We start from the raw sequence: 18,242 nt of genomic DNA, 5'->3' as shown, positions 1-18,242 counted from the left end.
CTAGGACCAAGTGATGAAGTATGAGAGTATAAATAGCATCGCTCGCAAGCTTCCTTCAGTGACCCAAAATGGCAAATAATGTTGGTTGCTACGGATGTAGAAGAAACCAAGAATGGTTTTAAAAAAAACAACAAAACAAACCCCAAACAACCACCCCGCTCCTTGTTGAGGTAGAACGTCAGCTCTCTTTTGGTGATACAACCAGGAGGAGGGAGAAGCCAGCTCTACAATGTGCTCCCAACTGTGTGTTTCTTCTCCTTCTTTCCCATTAGGGTTACCTGTAAGGTTCTGTTCAAGGCTGTTCTTCCTCTTGTGCTCTCTCCCCCTTAGTGGCAGACCACTCTGTTATGGAATGGATGAGTACGTGTCTCTTGACAAGTAACCATTTTTTTTTTCTTAATTTGGATTAAATTCTTCCAGGAAACAAAGTGACTAATTGTAATGCTCAGAAACATTCATACAGAACTATCAGCAGACATACTTGTAAATCAGCAATCCATCACATGTTGTTACTATCTGACTATTTGGAGGATGGATTAGTTGGTGAATGGAACAAGAGACGTGCATTTTGTGTGATCCTTTTTGTGGAAGGCAAAAGGGAGTTTGGGTTAGTGACGCGTCCATGAATGAGTTTGAGGGGTAAGGCATGTGGGCTGAAATTGGACTGGATTTGAATGTTGCCCTAACTGGGGATTTCATAGTTTGTCACTGATTGCTTTGAGAGAGGTGAGGTTGCTCAGGTGCATTTCTTAAGAGAAGTTTTGTTTCCTTTGGGGGGGTTTTTTGGTGGTGGGGGGGGGAGAAAACTTCCTGTTTTGAAGTTATCAATAGACATTTAAATGAGTACTGTATAGAGCAAGAGGGCAACCCTGCTCCAGCACGTCTCCCTATTCCCTCCCACCATATCACAGGAAGAAGCAGGCGACTTGCAGCCAAACTTGCCTCTCAAACAGGTTTCAAATTCTGCTTCCAGAACAAAGCATTTTCCCAAAGGGCTAAGGCTCTCCATAGAGAAGCCCTGCTCTGGCAGACTTCACAGGTGCAGCGGATTGGGACTTCCCCCTGTGAATTTTAGCAGGTCTACAGGAGAATGAGGCAATAAATCAGGGTGAGAGTGAAGCAGGTGAGGGGCTGGGCAGCAGGTTTGGGAACCAGCATTAAGCCCTTAGTTTCAGCACTTGGATGCCTGTGCTGTAAGCTAGTGGGGAATTCCGCTATTGTGGACGAGCAAATGAAAATACCATGCAAGCCGATCATGGCTCCGTACTGGAGAACGGAAACCTTTAAATCCATGCGCGAGTGCAGAGACCCGCCAGCCCTTCAAAACATTCAGCAACGCCAGTGATGGGGGAAAGTGGAGGATGCAGGATTAGTTCCTATAAGATGTACGTTCATTTCTACCTGGTCAAGAGGTCACTGAGCTAAGGTGAAAGTATCAACAGTCAAGTGGCAGCAGCACTTAGTAGCTAGGCATGGAGCTTTTAAGGTACCTACTTTGCTCAAAAAGAGAAGTTACCAGTGCTAGGACTCCCAGGAGTAAATCTGTGGAGATGGGGGAGAAAGGGACCTCTGGGGAAGTGGTTTCCTTAAGGGACTGGATGATGATGGGAGAAGTGTCAGTGTAGATCTTGATGGAGGAGATGATGCTGCAAATCATTTCAGTATTAGCTGGGGGAATGAGGAGGAGGAGAGTTACTCATCTCTAGCCAGAGAGAGACTGGGAGGGGCAGGTGAAGTGAGTGGGTGGAAGAGAGTTAATGGTCTGGAAGAGGGAGTGAGGCTTGCCAGCGCATCGGGAAGGAGGAAGGGTGGAGAAGTTGCTCTGCAGCCTGGAAAGTGGCTCAGGAGAGGCAGGGATGAGACTCCCAACTCATGGGGACAGAGACATGCCTGTTGTTCTTTGAGTTGATGTCTCATGCACTTCATAGGCATTTCTATGGGACTTGTCACTGCAGTATGCTGGGATGCCTGCAGCTGATTGAACTAGGGTTGCTTCAGGTGTGGGGAGGTGGATTTTAATAGAGGCAGTTGGCTAGAGGTGGTAGAAGCGAGACATACGTGTATCGGCTCCAGGGGCTGGAGAAGAAGAGTCAGCAAAGAAGGGGCTGACAGCAAATCTGGGCTGAAAAACCTGGTTAGCTTAGGAGCTTGAGACAGCAGTGAGGCAGGACTGTGTACCAAGGGGTGAGGCAGCGGAAAGAGCATTCAGCCACAAATAGGAGTGGCTGGAGTATGTGAGAGAACAGAGAGGAGAACCCGTGAGCTCAAGGGTATGGGTGGGAGAATGACACGCAGGCTCTGGGAGTCCAGGATGACGAGTAGGTCAAGGGCCTGGGACTTATCTGAGGACACGGCAAAGTCCCCAGAGAGGAGGAGGAGAGAGGGTCTGGCTATGGGGAGGAAGAGTCTGTGAGAGTGGAGAACCGGAACTTAGCTTTGGTGGTAGCTGGCATGCCCTCTAGGCCTGAGCAAGGGGGCTGCTCCAGGAGGAGGTAGCTTCCACACTCCTTGTGCATCAAATGTTGACATTAGTTTTTAAAGCAGCCTCTTTCAGAGGGGAATAGTGTAGCAGCCTCCCTGAGCTGCCTTGCCTTGGTGTAGTGTGAAGGCATCTAAGTCTGTCTTATCCGGATAGGAGATGAGTGCCCAGCCTCATTCTTCTCAGAGACCAGCCAGCCGCTGAGCAGTGTTAATCTGGAGAGAAGGGCTTTTAAGGTGGACATCTCTGTGCATTAAGTGACAAGCTTTCAGCTTCAGTGACCCCAGTGGACTGGCTCTGCCAGCAAACCTGTGGGACAACAAACCTACCATGGTAGTGCGTGATGAGAGTAAGAAGTCCGCCTGGTACCAGTTTCCACTAAAATCTTTCGGAGCTCAGTAGTGTGAAAGAATAACTATAAACCCCCACATCTCTAGCCTGAGCTGGGAGTGTACAAAGCCCCTCCCTGTGCAGAGAGGAGTTCTGTGTTATCAGGATTTCTCTGTTGGGCTTTTCTCTAGCCAGCAAATCTTCACTATTCTTTTGACTCCCCAGCTATTAAAACTTTATACAGTGCTTCCCTCCATCTACAGCAGCTATTCAAGGCTCTTCAAAAGCAGGAGTAGTAAAGTACCAAGGCCCTTCCCAGACTCCCAATGAAGTGCCTGCAGCCAGACCCTGTTAGTATGCAGCGTGGTCTCTGAGCTGGTAGAGTTCCCTGTCGCCTCTCCAGGTGAGAATGGGGGACCAGGAGAAGGGAGATCCCATCAGTTTCAGATGTCTTTTGAAAGTATTGTTTCTTGCTGTGCTTCCCACAGAGTGTTTTCAGGTTTAAGGCCATCTGTGTTCCTCCTTGTTTCTGGCTGTAACGTCTCTCCCTCAGGCTGGCCCATCCTGTGAACTCTCTGCCTTTTCTTCTGCCCTGTGTAAAGGGCATAAACTAGCTTGGAGAGCTCCCTTCTTTTTAAGTTCCTTAGCGGTGTTTGAACAAACCTGTCAGTTGCTAAGGATATTCCAAGGGCTGAATAGTCCAGGGGAGAACAGAACTTTGGGACTCTAGAAAGTGTCCAGTGGAAATCCTGCCAAATGGAGTCAGTGGCCTAAGGCATCAAATGAGAGATCAATATTCAGGAATAGCCTAGTACTGGAATAGCATCCCCAATAGCTTCATAGCACCTCTTGCTAGAGTCTCATCTCCAACCTTCATCATTACATGGGCCAGCTCACCTCCCACAAGCAAACAAGCAGCCACTGACACAGCTACAGCAGTGGCCTATGTGGAAATCTATTAGGAAAATAACATTTTCACTGACTTGAAATGCGATTTATCAGGTAGGAGTGAAGGGGAAGTGCTGGTGTCCTGTGAGCCGCCACTGGCCTAAATTAACATCCTGTTCAGTAATTCTTTCCCTGCCCACTCACCCCGTGTGTCCGCTATGACTCCCCTGCACCACTGAGTGCCTGGGAAGGCCTCTTTGGCAAGACCTCTGTTCTGTGCCCTCTTCCTTGCTAAATGGCTCAGCCTCTCCTTGCTGAACATCTCCTGTGCCTTGCGTGGATCATCTCTTCTCTGCTGCTGGCTTACCTCTGCCCTGTAACACACTGACATTGTCAGGAAGTCTAGCCATCTTGTGCTGTGTGCCCACCTGGCATCCGTCCCTCCCTCCCTCAGGCTCAATCTTCAAGGGGCTCTCTAACATTTAATCCTCTGGCATGTCCCCTACACCCTTCCCTTCTGCTATTCCCACTATCTCCGACACCTATTCCTCTCTCTCTCATAGGATTTGTTTTCTTGAGCAGTCAGGTGTGTCCTGGTCTCCAAACCTTCCTTTGACCTGTTTACCTCTACCTGCATCTCATCTCCCTCCTCCCCTTTGCTCCAAGCTTCTGGAGGGTGCAGCTGATTCCTGTCTCTGCAGTTGTTCTTTCAGGATCTCCTTTTGGCTACTTCTCTACCATGTCCGTCTTCCATCTACATCTTATTCTTAGGACTTCATGGGCTATGGGGGAGGGAGGTCAGTTACCGCCTTTGCCCCGATGACTCTCAGATCTTCCTTGTTCAGCCTTGCACCCAAGTGCCTATAAAATCTCTCCATTGATGTCCTGCTGTTAGCTCTTCTTCGTTCCCCTTGTCCTTTCTCCAGCACTCAGCACTTCCTCTGTCACCCACCTCTCCTCTCCCTGTATCTAGGTTGCCAGCCCCCACTCAGGAATCTCTCCTATAACCAGGCTGGAAAGGATGGGTTTTAAGAGCCTTTGTGCTCTGGTCATCTCCCATTCCAGTTACTGCCATTGCTTCCTCATGGGTGTCTGCTTTCCACTTACATTGCTGACATCCCACTGCTCTGATCATGTCAATCCCCCACCTCCCTCCAGCTCCCTCCATTAGTTTTCTTTCTCCTTCCACTAAAACTCGTGGTCCCTATTCTTCACAACTCTACCTAGTCCTGCATTTCTGCTCTCATTTTCTCCTGCTTCATTGCTCCCCGCAAACTTCTTGCATACCTGCCCCCTTTGTATCCTCCCTTCTCATGGCTGAGCTGTGGAAATGGTGTATCCTTGCTCTTCTCTTTTCTCTTTCTTCAGGCTATCCCTCCCTGTGCCAAGTGCACCCCTCTAAAACTCATTCTTGAAAGGTCTTTTGACATTAATCCACCAAAGAAACAAGTCTGAAAAAGAGTTGCCACACCATTTCTGAGCTGAGCCTTTCTCTGCATGGGCAGCGCCATACACGTCTGCTCTGTGGTGTGCGAGAGTTGCTTGTAGAGCTGTGCTCTGTGCATCGCCAGACAGCTCTCAATGCATGAGAGTTCAGTGGCAAGTTCACATTAGGCCTGCGTTCCCTGTGCTCATTACGTAGCTGTCTCAGGCAGACCAGTCTCCATTGCCTTTGAGGGCTGGCTAGTCCCAGGGTTGTGTCCCTGGTGGAGTTCTAAAGCCTGGTGTCCTGTTCCATGTCAACTTCAGGAATCCCATGTTTTCCATCTCTTGCTCCCACGCACGCAGACTTAAACTTCACTGTGCAGAGAGGTTAATGATGGGGTACCCCACATCCAGCCTGGCCTGCCTCACACCCTCTGCCCCTTGAGTCCACGTGCTGGGCAGCGCCTCTGAGCATCAGGGATGGGGTAGCTTACTGGGGGCTCGGGGGACAAGGACTCACAGGAGAGGCAGAAGTGGTGTGATGGAGGTTTGGTGGGGGGGAGCAGCTCCTCATCCTGGCGCATCCTCTGGTGCTATTGCATGTGATGTTGTGCTAGATAAATACTGTAGATGGCCGGGGTCTCCCTAGGCAGGGGGGCTGGAACAATGTGTATAGTGAGGGTGCTGAGAGCCATTGACCCAAACTGTAAACCCTGGATATGATGGAAACTACTTCAAACCAGGGGGTGCTGCAGCACCTCCTGCACCCCTAGTTCCAGCACCTATGTCCCTAGGTGCTTCCAGCAGGCCCTAGTGGAGTAGGGGGCAGAAGATGGAGAGGGGAGTACAGGTGGCTTGCACAGAGGGAGGCTCTCAGCTGCAAGGCCGGCCATGGAAGAAGGCACAAAGAGCAAGGCTGCGGAAGAGAGCAGTGTCTGAGATGAGACATGGTTGGGCAGAGTGAGGCCGAGTAGGCAATGACAGTACAGCATGGAGGAATGGCTGCTGGCTCGGGGGCAGTTACTTTGCTCTCACAACAAAGGAGCAGAGCAAAGCGGATTTTAGACTGACCAAGTCTCCATCCCATTCTGTCTCTGGAGCATTCACCTTGGTATCCAGGCCTCTCTGTACCACCTTTTGGGCTCCTTCTCCAAGTCCCTTCACGCTATCTCCCCAGCTACCATCTCATGGTTCTAAGGGGTTCCCTGTGCTGTCGTGCACACAGGACTCTGGCAATAGCTGGGTGATTGCTGCTGGTGGCACAGAAAGTTCTTGTGCCCCTCTCTGGCAAGATACAAGAAACATAGACCTAGGCTGTGAGCTCTGCAGCAGAGACTGCTATCCCGTGGCATGTCTGGACACACCCAGCGAGTGAGTTTTACTTTGCACGGGTGCTGTAAATACAACAGACTGGACGGGAGGGATGCAGGGATTTGTAGGATGTGCTCAGGAGCAGGGACAACAGAGAAAGCTCAGTGCTCGAATTACAGCGGGCTACGCTGGCCTTGCGATGTTTAGGGGCTACCTCACTTTTGTCTGATTCAAAGGCACCGGTGGTGGGGAGGTGTTTTGGCCACCCTCTCACAAGTATTCCCAGTAAAGTGCTCAGTGGCGCAGCCACGCAGCTGTCTTCCATTTACCACACACGTCACACACTGTGCCTCTCCCCCGGAGCGGGCGTTGCCAGGACCAGGCTGGTGACTCAGGCTGGGCAGGGCTGAGTGGCTGCTGTGGGTGAAGGTGGGAGTGGGACGCAGAGGAGCTGGAGTGGCCACTGCAGTGCCTGGGATTGGGCCAGGGAGAAAGTAGGAACTGTGGTGAACAGGCTGAGACTGAGAGCAGCCGCCTCTGGGGAGAGAGACACGAATGGCCAGGACCCCTCTTAGCAGCCTGGACCCGGCTGGTCCCCCCACTCCCCATGCAGGGCACCTACCCTGCCCCCTTCTATCTCTGACACCCCAAGCTCTCCCCGCTCCCCATGCAGGGCACCCACCCTGCCCCCCTCTAGCCCTGACACCCTGACTTTACCCTGCCCCCCTTCTATCCCTGACACCCTGACCTCCCCCCCCACTCTGCATGCAGGGCACCCACTCTGCCCCCCTTCTATCCCTGACACCCCAACCTCCCCCTGCTCCCCATGCAGGGCACCCACCCTGCCCCTGTCTAGCCCTGACCTCACCCTGCCCTGTTCTAGCCCTGACACCTTGACCTCCCCCTGCTCCCCATGCAGGGCACCCATCCTGATGCCCCCTCTTCTCCCTGGGGTGGCATTGTTTGGCCCCCCTCGAGTGGAGCCCTGTCCTCCTGCAGGAGTCCAACCCCTGTCTGTGTCCTCCCTCCTCCTGGCTCACCTGGGCTGGGTTCAGTCTGGGATGGTGGGGGGTTGGGAGCAAGGCAGTGAGGGAAAGCACCCCACAAACAGCTGTAGGGGCTGCCAGACGGGTTGTTTTTATGCAGTTAGGGCATCGGCATAAGAGCCTGAGGTTAGGGTTGGAGTAAAATCAGAGGCATACAGAGGGCCTGATCCTGACACAAGTAGTCCTTACCCACCCAGTCTCCTCAGTGCAGTTAGTGGCAATACTCAGGTGAGGAAGAGTTTTTTCAGGATTGGGCTCAGGAACAGGAAAATGGGGAAAACGCATTCCAGGGTCAGGTGCATGTAAATGAGGGCAGAATCTGGACCACAGTGGGCCAGATTTTCCTAAAAGATATGCTCTTAAATGAAGCGTCCAGAGTGCCATTGAGCGCTCCTGGGTTCGAGCTCTTTGGAAAATCTGGTTCCTTCCCTTAGGTGCTTCAATGGTAGGGGTTGGGCATTGGCTCTTGGAAAATCTGGGCCAGAATATTAATCGGGAGGGGAAACCTACTGCACTCCTTGACGTTTGTTTTGTGACATCAAAAATATGGACACTTCAGAACTGAAATAACCCACACCCCGCTGGCTGGTGGGGGAAATGAGTTACAAAAGTTTATGCAAGCAGGGAGAGGAGACAGAAGAAAGTTAGCTATTAATGACAAGTCAAGGTTGATAAAATACAGAGGGTAGCACGATTTTGTTTCTGGCTCCTCCTCCCCCTGGAATTTACACTGCTAGTTTTGATTTTACTGCTAGAAGTGTACAAAGGAATGTCAGAAAGAGGCATCCTCCAGATCGTGAATACTGCAGAAATTAATCACTGACTGTAGCTCTGCATGCAGTTCAGTGTGGGGCAGCTTTAACTCTTTATTTTCTAAATGAATTCAGAATAGATTAATTGGAAAAGTAGGACATGCTGCACTTTAAAATTAGACATGGAAATGTTAAGGGAAAAAGAAGCACTCCAAGATTAGAATTATCGACTGAATGCTCCCAGCGGCAGATATCAAGAGGGACATTCAACGCAGAATTGACGCAAACTTGCTGTAGTTGCCATGATTGCTGGACCCTGCTCTGAGCTATTGTTTAGGTCCCCCTGTTTCTTCCCCATAATTCGAGCTGCTAGATTTCTTCAGTTCAAGAGGAGGCTGACAGTGTCTTGTCTTGGTAAATAACCTGAGAAACTATAGCCCACCACATACTTGTGTATCAGGTTACTAGAGCTGAAATCTGGGGTTCTGGGTTGTCCTATTCTCTTCTTGATCTCCCCTGTCAGGTCCAGCAGCAGCAGCTGCCACCACCACCGACTTCAAATAAGCGCCCCAGTAACAGCACCCCACCACCAACGCAGCTGAATAAGATCAAGTATTCTGGAGGACCCCAGATTGTAAAGAAGGAGCGACGGCACAGCTCCTCCCGCTTCAACCTGAGCAAAAACAGGGAACTGCAAAAGCTCCCTGCGCTTAAAGGTAAGGACGGGGTTGGACTAGATGACCTCCTGAGGTCCCTTTCAACCCTGATATTCTATGATTCTATGACATGGCAGGTTTGTGGGTGCGTATGTCTGCTAAGTCTCAGGTCTGCCTGGCTCACTGGAACCCTTCTCGAGGCAGAACAGCCACAGTCCAGTGGTCACTTTGGAGACAGCCCAGCAATAGTCATGCTAGCCTTGATGCCTGCAGTATCATAGTGAAAGCAGCTGCCACTTCCTCAGCCATTGGGGGCTGAGAACTTCCAGTGAGGAGTCACAACTGAGGTTCCAGGGTTCCTTGCCTATTGCTGTTTGGCTGCAGCTATGTCCTTATTCTGCTCCAGTCCCCCTCTGGTGATAGGGTAGCTTGTTGTTTGTATTCCCATAAGGTCTAGGGCCCTCCCTATGCAAGGCGCTGTACAAACACAGAACAAAAAGACAGTCCCTGCCCCAGGACAAGAGACGACAGATGGGAAGTACAAGCAAACAATGAGACAATACTGGTTGGTGTGATAGGCAGTTGCTGAGCCCTGCAACCACAGTAAGAGCCCTCCCCTTTCAGAGTAAGCAAAAGGAACCCCATGAGTGTTCTCCCAGTGGGACAGGGGCTCCAGCAGGTCCAGTCACAGCCCTCTCTTTAGATCAGTGTGCGAGTGCTGCTTCTCCCAGGAGTTTTCAGAGCATTTCCCCTTGGTACTAGGGGTTTACAGAGCTCCTCCCCTTGTCTGTGGGGCATATCTACGTTCCCCCTCCAAAGGTGGTGCAGCTGAGGAGTAGGAGAGTCTACGTCCTACCTCTACTCTGGGGTCCAAACCTGGGCCCCTATGCAGCAAAAGGGCCATCCACTCTAGCCACCACATTCTACCTGGTGGTTCCTCCAGAGCTGCTTCCCAGCCTGGCTCACCTGCTTTCTCAGCTCCCTCTCAACTGGGAACCCCAGTGTAGATCCCACCCAGACCACAGTGACCATCTCTTGCACACCCTTCACCCTGCAGCTGGCCGTTGTACTCTCCAGATCCCACTGCTTATTGGGGAGCAGGGACCTGCCTTTTATTTCCTGCTTGCTGCCTCGCTCGCAGCCACTAGTCGCATGTTCTGAGAAGAACACAGAGGCAGGTAAGGGGGGAGTTCAGTTCACGCTGTGATGTGGCACTATCACAGAGCGTGTCTATGTTGCAATCCCAGGGGGTGATTGTGGCTCGAGTGGACATACTGAGCTGGCTTTAATCTAGCTAGCTTAGGGACCGGAGCAGCGAAGTCATGGCAGTACGTGCGTCAGCGTAGGCTGGCCGAGCCTGCCAGAATCCTGGTAATTAGTCATGGGGCTAGCCCGTGGCAGTCCTGCAGCTAGCTAGATTAAAGCCAGCTCAGTGTGTCTACTTGAGGTGCAGTCACACCCCTTGATAGCCGTATAGACATATCCTAAGAGGAGGTGAAAGCTACACAGACTACAATAAATGAGAGCCCTCATGTGGACACTCTTATTCCAATGTAAGAGAGCCTCTTTTCAGTTTAAATTACGTTGCTTGGGAAGCCACTCTTATACCAGAATAAGAGCGTCTGCGCGTGCTCTGTGTGTGTGTGTGTGTGTGTGTGTGTGTGTGTGTGTGTGTGTGTACACAACAAGATCTGTATAACTGGTAACACTTTCCAGGGTAGACAAAGCCTTAGTCTGTCTGTCTGCCTCGGTTCCCCATCTGTATAAAGGGGATAACAGCACTTCCCTGCCTCCCGTGAGGATAAATACAGCTATACATTGAGACTCTTGAATACCACAATAGTGGAGGCCGTGTAAGTTCCGTAGATAAGAGTTGTTAGCACAGAAGTGAAACGTGCTTTGCTGTCCCTGCCAGATGCTCCTGCTCATGAACGAGAAGAGCTCTTCATACAGAAGCTGCGACAATGCTGTGTTCTCTTTGACTTCATATCCGACCCACTCAGTGACTTGAAGTTCAAGGAAGTGAAGCGAGCTGGTCTCAATGAGATGGTGGAGTACATCACACACAACCGGGATGTCGTCACTGAGGCCATCTACCCTGAGGCTGTCATCATGGTAGGACTAGCAGGACTATGGCCGGTTTTCTGTGATTGCCCCCCAGCAGGTGCCAGGGCAGTCAGGACTGGAATTGGCTTCTGTCTGCATGCCTAGAAATTGGACATAGTGAGAGGCATAAGTGGGGGCAGCTGAAGAGAGGAAGAATAACTTGCTTGGGAGGAACATGACTATAACATCTTTGGACCCTTATTAGCCATCCAGAGAATGACTGGGGTGTGTGCGTGAAGGATGGGGGAATAGGTCGGGTATAGAGCAGCCTAAAGCATTTGTCCACAGCACAAACACCACTGGAGGTGTTTGATGTCAGCATGGCAGCTGTAACCCTTTGGCCTCCAGAGCGGGAGGTGTTTGGGAACAGTTATAAAGAGCCTCAGCTCTGGGCACTGCAAGAATGTCAGTCCGTGGGCCAAAGGGAAGGTGTGGAAAGGTCACTCATCTGCCTTCTCACTTCAGTTTTCAGTGAACCTCTTCCGGACCCTCCCCCCCTCGTCCAATCCAACAGGAGCAGAGTTTGACCCCGAGGAGGATGAACCCACACTAGAAGCTGCCTGGCCACATCTCCAGGTAAGAGAGGGACTGTCAGCCTCGTCTCCAGATCATGGTGGGTGAGTGGAGTGCAAGGGGCCGCCTGGCCAGGTGACAGACACCAAGAGGTAGGAGTGGGAAGGAAGGTACCGAGTTTTCAAAGCACAGATTTCAAATATCCTCTCCCTGTGGATGCTTTTACTTTTCTTTGGGGATCAGCAGAGGAAATGAGGCCCTGGATTCTGTAGCCTCCCAGAAGTGAGCCCCGGGGATGTAACATGGGGCACGGGTCACCTGAAGTCTTTAAACCACGATTTGAGGGTTTCAGTAGTTCAAACATAGGTGAGGTTTTTCGTAGGAGTGGGTGGGTGAGATTCTGTGGCCTGCGTTGTGCAGGAGGTCGGACTAGATGATCAGAATGGTCCCTTCTGACCTTAGTATCTATGAATCTAGGGTGCGGACTGGGAATGAATGGCTAGTCTAAGGAGCTGAGGGGGTCTTGTGTTTTTGAAGTTAGGGCCCTTAGGACTCCCCCCTTTATTTTTTCTCTCTCTCTCAGAAGCCCTAAGCCTCTGCTCCCCTCCCTCTGGCCCAGGAGGGTGAGAGAGAGCTCCCGTGAGAGGAACCAGTGCTGCTGCTGCTTCCTCCCTATGGCGCACAGCCTGCTGGCCAGGAGCCTCAGGCCTCCACAGTGGGTGGGGCCTATTAGGTCCCCATAAGAGCTGTACTTGGACACCCAGACCATTTACATAACACTTTGACCGGCAAAAATAATTATGTGCAAAACTGATGGGGAGCAAACATTTCAGCAGAGACGTGTGAGCACAAACTGGGAGGTGTTCAAGGACCCTCTTCTAGATGCCCACAGAGCCACCATTCCTCAGGCATGGACACAGATAGGTATTGAAAACTGAGTAGCATTCTGGGGAAAGGGGGATGTGGTGGAAGCAGGAAAAAAAAAATCAATCTAGGGACAGAGCTCTGAGAGAAGGTTAAGAAAACTGGATAAGATCAGGTTCTGCAAGTACCTACGCACAGAGATGGTATCTGTTAGCAGAGGGCTGTTTGATCTAGCAGACAAAAGCAGAAGATGAGCCAGTGGCTGGAAGCTGAAGTGAGAAATACTCACAGTGGAAATGAGATACAATTTGTAATATGTGGGGTAATTACCCGTTGGTGCAGCGTACCTAGGGATGTGTGTTGTGTTGATAAAGGGGGTGCAGTTTGGGTCAGATGCTAACAAAACTCTTCTCAACTGTTGTTTCCTGGCATGTTAGCGCTGGTGATGCCTGCTGTAACAAGCCACCATTAAAAATCTTTAGCCTTTTACTAATCAGATGGGAAAGGAACATTGTTGACGCCTGTAAAGCATGAAGAATTAAGTAAAGCTTTTCTTTTTTTAAAAAGCCCCTCTTGCTCTCCTCAGCTGGTGTACGAATTCTTCCTGCGGTTTCTGGAGTCACCCGACTTTCAGCCAAATATAGCCAAGAAATACATTGACCAGAAGTTTGTATTGTCAGTAAGTAGTTCCAGCTTCCCCCTCCCCAGACCCTTGTGAAAGGGTGCTTAGCAGGCACGCTGCATATCACTACCCAAGCAGCCCCCATAGCTTCCTCAGAGAGGATTGGTAATAGGCTCATTTCAGAGAAGGACAACAAAAATGATGAGGGTATGGAACTGGTGCCATATGAGGGGAGATTAGTAAGACTGGGGCTTTTCAGCTTGGAAAGAGACGACTAAGGGCCGGATAGGATAGAGGTCTATAAAATCAGGACTGGGGTGGAGAAAGTAAATGAGGAAGTGTTATTTACTCCTTCTCATAACACAAGAACTAGGGGTCACCAAATGAAATTAATAGGCAGCAGGTTTAAAACAAACAAAGAAGGAAGTTGTTTTTTTTTTTTTTTTCACACAATGCGCAGTCAACCTGTGGAACTCTTGCCAGAGGATGTTGTGAAGGCCAAGACTATAACAGGGTTCAAAAAAGAACTAGATAACTTCATGGAGGATAGGTCCTTCAATGGCTATTAGCCAGGAATGGTGTCCCTAGCCTCTGTTTGCCAGAAGCTGGGAATGGGAGACAGGAAATAGATCACTTGCAGATTCCCTGTTCTGTTCATTCCGTCTGGGGCACCTGGCATTGGCCACTGTCGGAAAACAGGATACTGGGCTAGATGGACCTTTGGTCTGGCCCAGTAGGGCCTTTCTTAGGCAGTGCCTGGGCAGCTCCACCTTCCTGCATGCCCTCACTGGACGAGCTCTTGGGGATGCTCGGTGCTGGGGAAACCTGCAAGGTTGCCACCGTTGAAACTCACTCTAGCAGCTGCTTCCAAAGAGAAGGTCCCTGATGGACTGGGAGAGCAGCAAGGGTTTCCCTGCCCTAGAGCTGGGCTGCGTGAGGAGAGGTGGACTCAGGACTCGGGAGCCTGCACTGGGGTAGCCTTTGCTCTGCTAGAGGAGTCTGAGCAGCTGCTAGCGACACCAGATGTGGTTGACGGTGGGGAGGCAGCAGCATGCAGTGCATGCAGAGGGGTGCGCTCCAAACTGGAACCTACTTACACTGATGAGCAGAAGCTTTCCCCTGTGCAACCAGCAGCCCATGTCCAGGGGAGAGAGCCTCACGACTAACTGAATCCCTCTTTCCACAAAAAGAAAAGGAGTATTTGTGGCACCTTAGAGACTAACAAATGTAAATCTTTGAGAGTGTGTGGCACAAGCTGTCAGCATAGTCTGTGTGGTATGTAGATTGTAATGGATTTTTAGTCTCTAAATTTGTTAGTCTCTAAGGTGCCACAAGTACTCCTTTTCTTTTTGCAAATACAGACTAACACGGCTGCTACTCTGAAACCTCTTTCCACAGCTGCTGGATTTGTTCGACAGCGAAGATCCCAGAGAGCGAGACTTCCTGAAGACCATCTTACACCGGATTTACGGGAAGTTCCTGGGCCTGCGAGCGTACGTGAGGCGGCAGATCAACAACATATTTTACAGGTGAGAGGCTCTGCCAGGCCCAGCGATGCTGGGAACGGGCTTGGAGGGCCTGGGAAAGCGAAGCCAGAGTGTTCCTTCTGTTCCCAGCCCCGCCAGTGACTGGGCGAGTCAGGTCGTGTCTCTGGACATGGGAATAGTACTTGCCTGTGCTACAGGGATACGGAGGATTCAGTAGTGCGGAATGCCTCTCACTAATGTGGGAAATGGTAAGGCTTTCTTCCCCCTGCCATGCCCCACAGCAGCCCTCTGCTGATCTGGGAGCCTGGGCTGATCCCTTATCCACTCTTGTGTAGCACGTCCTGGGGCATGGACAATACTGTCTCTCCCTGAATCCTCTGTTGTCTCTTTCTGGGAGGCTTCTCCTTACTGAGCTGTGTCCTGTGCTTGGCAATGACTCCTCTCCTCTCCCATCCCCAACCCTTCTTCTCAGGTTTATCTATGAAACAGAGCATCACAATGGGATTGCAGAGCTGCTGGAGATCTTGGGCAGGTAAGGGCATTTCTCCCTTTCTATGTTCTTCTGCCACTTCTAGGAGCTCCAGGGCTTCTGAGCCGGGTGGGACCTCACGGTCTAGTGTATTGTGTGGTGTAGCAGGGACTTACCCAATCTGCCTTCAGGCCCATCTGCTGCCTCAGTTTCCCCTCAGACATGTTGGTCCTCTCAGCCTTTCAGCACAGTTGGGTTGCTGAGCTGACTTAGCTCTCCAGCTTATTTACAAAAGTCTTCTCCTTCTCGGGTATCAGAGTCCAAACACACACAAGTAAAGAGTGCCCCTCCCCAGTCTGGGCACGGCCCTTCCTTCCCAAGGGCCTGTCATCTCATCCCCAGGCACTCTTCTGCTGGGCTCTGCACAGTCTCTCCATATCCCTTCTGTTTAGAGGTCACTGCAACCCCACACCAAGTGGCAGCATAGGAGGGACCCACACCTGCCCGCCTATGTGGAATCCCAGCCCAGGAACTCTGAACAGCTGGGCTTTCTGCCCCATAGCCTCAACCATGCTCTGCATCTCCTTCCCAGGGTCTCTTCCAACACTCCAGTCCTCCTGCTCTGCTGTAGAGCATAACTGCCAGGGTTGCTCACCCCGAGTCCATCTCGGTTCGGTTCCCCAGCAGGCCTGGCTTAATCATGTGATCCTTGACACGTTACTGCAGAACTCCTCTCCTCCACCTGGAGCTAAGTGTGGCATGGGGGCAGCTGAGTCCCAACCCTCTTAAAGGACCAACTCACCCTGTGGCGTGGGGTTTACCACCCTGCATGTGATGGGGCCTTCATTGGAGGGAATGTGCTTTTCAGGACACATTTTCAGGGTCCCCAGGGGCTGGGGCCTTAGTGATTGCAGCCCTGAAGCCAGGTGCTTCCTGGAGATGTTAATGTGGTATGGTAGGGCTTGGAGCTGGTTTTATACTGTGGTTGCTCTGGTACATACTCAGTAATGCCTCTCTCCCTTCTCCTACTCAGTATAATCAATGGGTTCGCTTTGCCTCTGAAAGAAGAGCACAAGATGTTCCTCATTCGGGTCTTGCTACCTTTGCACAAGGTGAAATCGCTGAGTGTCTACCACCCACAGGTGAGAGGCTCTGTCAGTTACTGGAGAGGTCAAACACTCAGGCTTATTTACAGCCATCAGTAGGCTTTACTTATAAAAAAAATCTTGCTGTAGGGGTTCTGGCCTCTGTACGTTCACCCCCTCTGACGCCTGACTATACCTTTCATCCCTCAGCATTTGCTTTGAGCTGTCCGTCCCCAGCCTTCTTCACCCTTGTCTGTTAACTTGCTGCCTCTTGCTCCTAGGCAGTGTGAGAATGTTCCATCATCCTTTGCTGGTTTGAACGTCAGGCCAACTCATCCTCGACTGTTGGAAGCTCATGGATGATTTCAGCCCAGGTTATTACAGTATTTAGGCATGGCAGCGCTCAGTGTTGCAATGCCTGACTGATTTAGCAGCCTAAATCCCATCAACTGTCAATGGGATTTTGACTCCTAAGTGCCTAAATCACTTTAGATTTAGGCTCCTAAATCAGTCAGGCATTGCAACGCTGAGTGTAGAACGCCTAAATACGTGTAACTATCTGGGCCTTATCCTTAAATATCTGCTACTCACTGCTTCTCTTGTATTCAGAGAGTTGAAGTCCCCGAGTTCCATTGCCCAGCCCGTGTGTGTGCTGTGTACTTAGACAGATCTGGAGGCAAGGTCCTTGCCTATGTAGCAGTTGATCTAGGGAGAAGATGGGACAAACAGTCGGATCTGAATGGTGAAGCTCTCTTGCTTCCTGTTACTTCCCTGACCATGTGCTTGAGAGAGGAGGGCTTTTCAGTTGCCCAATTTGTCACTGGCAATTTTAAATGGAGATGGGATGTTTTCTAAGAAATCTGCTCGAGTTCACCCAGGAATTAATTCTGGGAAGGCCTGTGTCATACAGGAGGTTAGACTAAATGATCACAGTGGTCCCTTCCAGCCCTAGAATCTATTAATCTACTTGTCTGTAGCCACAGATTTGTTAGTGTGCTGCCTACTTGTTGTGAACATGTGGCCACAAACTACACCTGGTGCAACATGAGGGACAGAACTCAGGGCTTCTGGCTCCCAAAGCCCAGGATTCTTCTGCTTGGCCTAACGGAGACCATTCGCTATGAGTCACTGGGGCTTATGCACTCTTTGAGCTGCTGCAGGTTGCCAGGCACACATGCTGGAGCAGGTCTGACCTGGCATGCAGCCAAGGGCCGTAGTAAGTGCTGATCCCTTGTGTGCTTGCTGTCTGCTTAGCCAACAGAGGAGTTCTAACTGGGCTGTGTTTTCCTTGCAGTTGGCATACTGTGTTGTGCAGTTCTTGGAGAAAGACAGCAGCCTGACAGAACCGGTGAGTGCCCTTGCTTGGCTTTGTCATGTCAGCCACAGCCCCAGTTCACATCACAAGATCATTTCTGGACACTTTAGCAGCTAAGTTACTCTGACCCCACTCCAGAGAGACCTGGCATAAGTTGGATTTGTTCGCTCACTGGAACTGGCCTGCAAAGGGGGATTGGTCATCTGACAGGTCATAAGCACAGGGCAGGACTAGGTACTCTCATCATGCACAGCCAGGCAGGCTTTGGGGGTCTGAGCAGGCTCGGTTTGGAAACAAGACATGAGCAAGTGGAGCACAGCTAGGAGTGAATCTGTCTTGTGTGATTCCAGTCCTGCTATAGCAGAATGCAAAGCATGCAAAGACCCTCTCCCCCGTGGCAGCTCCCCTTCTGGCTGCACAGCTTCTGCCATGAGAAGATGGTTGGGAATTGGACATCCGAAGAAACCAGCAAGAGTTGATAGAGACGTGCAGGTGTTTGAGATCTCAATCCAAACCCCTAGAGCTGGTCAGAAGACCACGGGCAAGGGTGTGGAAACTAGAGACCAGAGAGGTCTGTTTAGCCTGGGTGAGCTGTCCCTTGTGGAGGGGGTGGGCTTTGTTTTACTGAGCTGTTGGAGCCTCATTGTCATATCCCCTCCTGCCAGTTCACCTCTGGAACATTGAATCCTGACAGCTGAGTTTGCCTTCAAGTTGTAATGCTGCTGAAGACTACATTTTCACAATATGGTGCTCTAGCGCAAACAGGGCTCAGATGTGTTTCCTGCATTGTGGCTCTGCAGACCCACAGTAACACTACGCGGAGCAATGCTGACGGGACAGAGGGCGTGAGAGGAAGATCAAGGGCTTTGCTCCTCAGGGCAGAGTGCGGAGAAA

General features: G+C 50.9%; 1 protein-coding gene across 1 annotated transcript in view; it reads left to right on the top strand.

The window, feature by feature from the left end:
* The window catches only part of PPP2R5D (protein phosphatase 2 regulatory subunit B'delta), a 46,625-nt gene that overhangs the window by 4,818 nt on the left and 23,565 nt on the right, over positions 1-18,242 (top strand). The window contains 8 exon segments of the mRNA XM_038394565.2: positions 8,755-8,947; positions 10,803-11,002; positions 11,459-11,569; positions 12,957-13,049; positions 14,391-14,521; positions 14,952-15,011; positions 15,982-16,090; positions 17,328-17,381. Coding sequence (XP_038250493.1) covers positions 8,755-8,947; positions 10,803-11,002; positions 11,459-11,569; positions 12,957-13,049; positions 14,391-14,521; positions 14,952-15,011; positions 15,982-16,090; positions 17,328-17,381 — 951 coding nt within the window.

Source organism: Dermochelys coriacea, chromosome 3 (assembly GCF_009764565.3).
Source record: "Dermochelys coriacea isolate rDerCor1 chromosome 3, rDerCor1.pri.v4, whole genome shotgun sequence".
NCBI classification, from domain to species: Eukaryota; Metazoa; Chordata; order Testudines; family Dermochelyidae; genus Dermochelys; species Dermochelys coriacea.
This window is presented reverse-complemented; position numbering and strand designations above follow the sequence as displayed.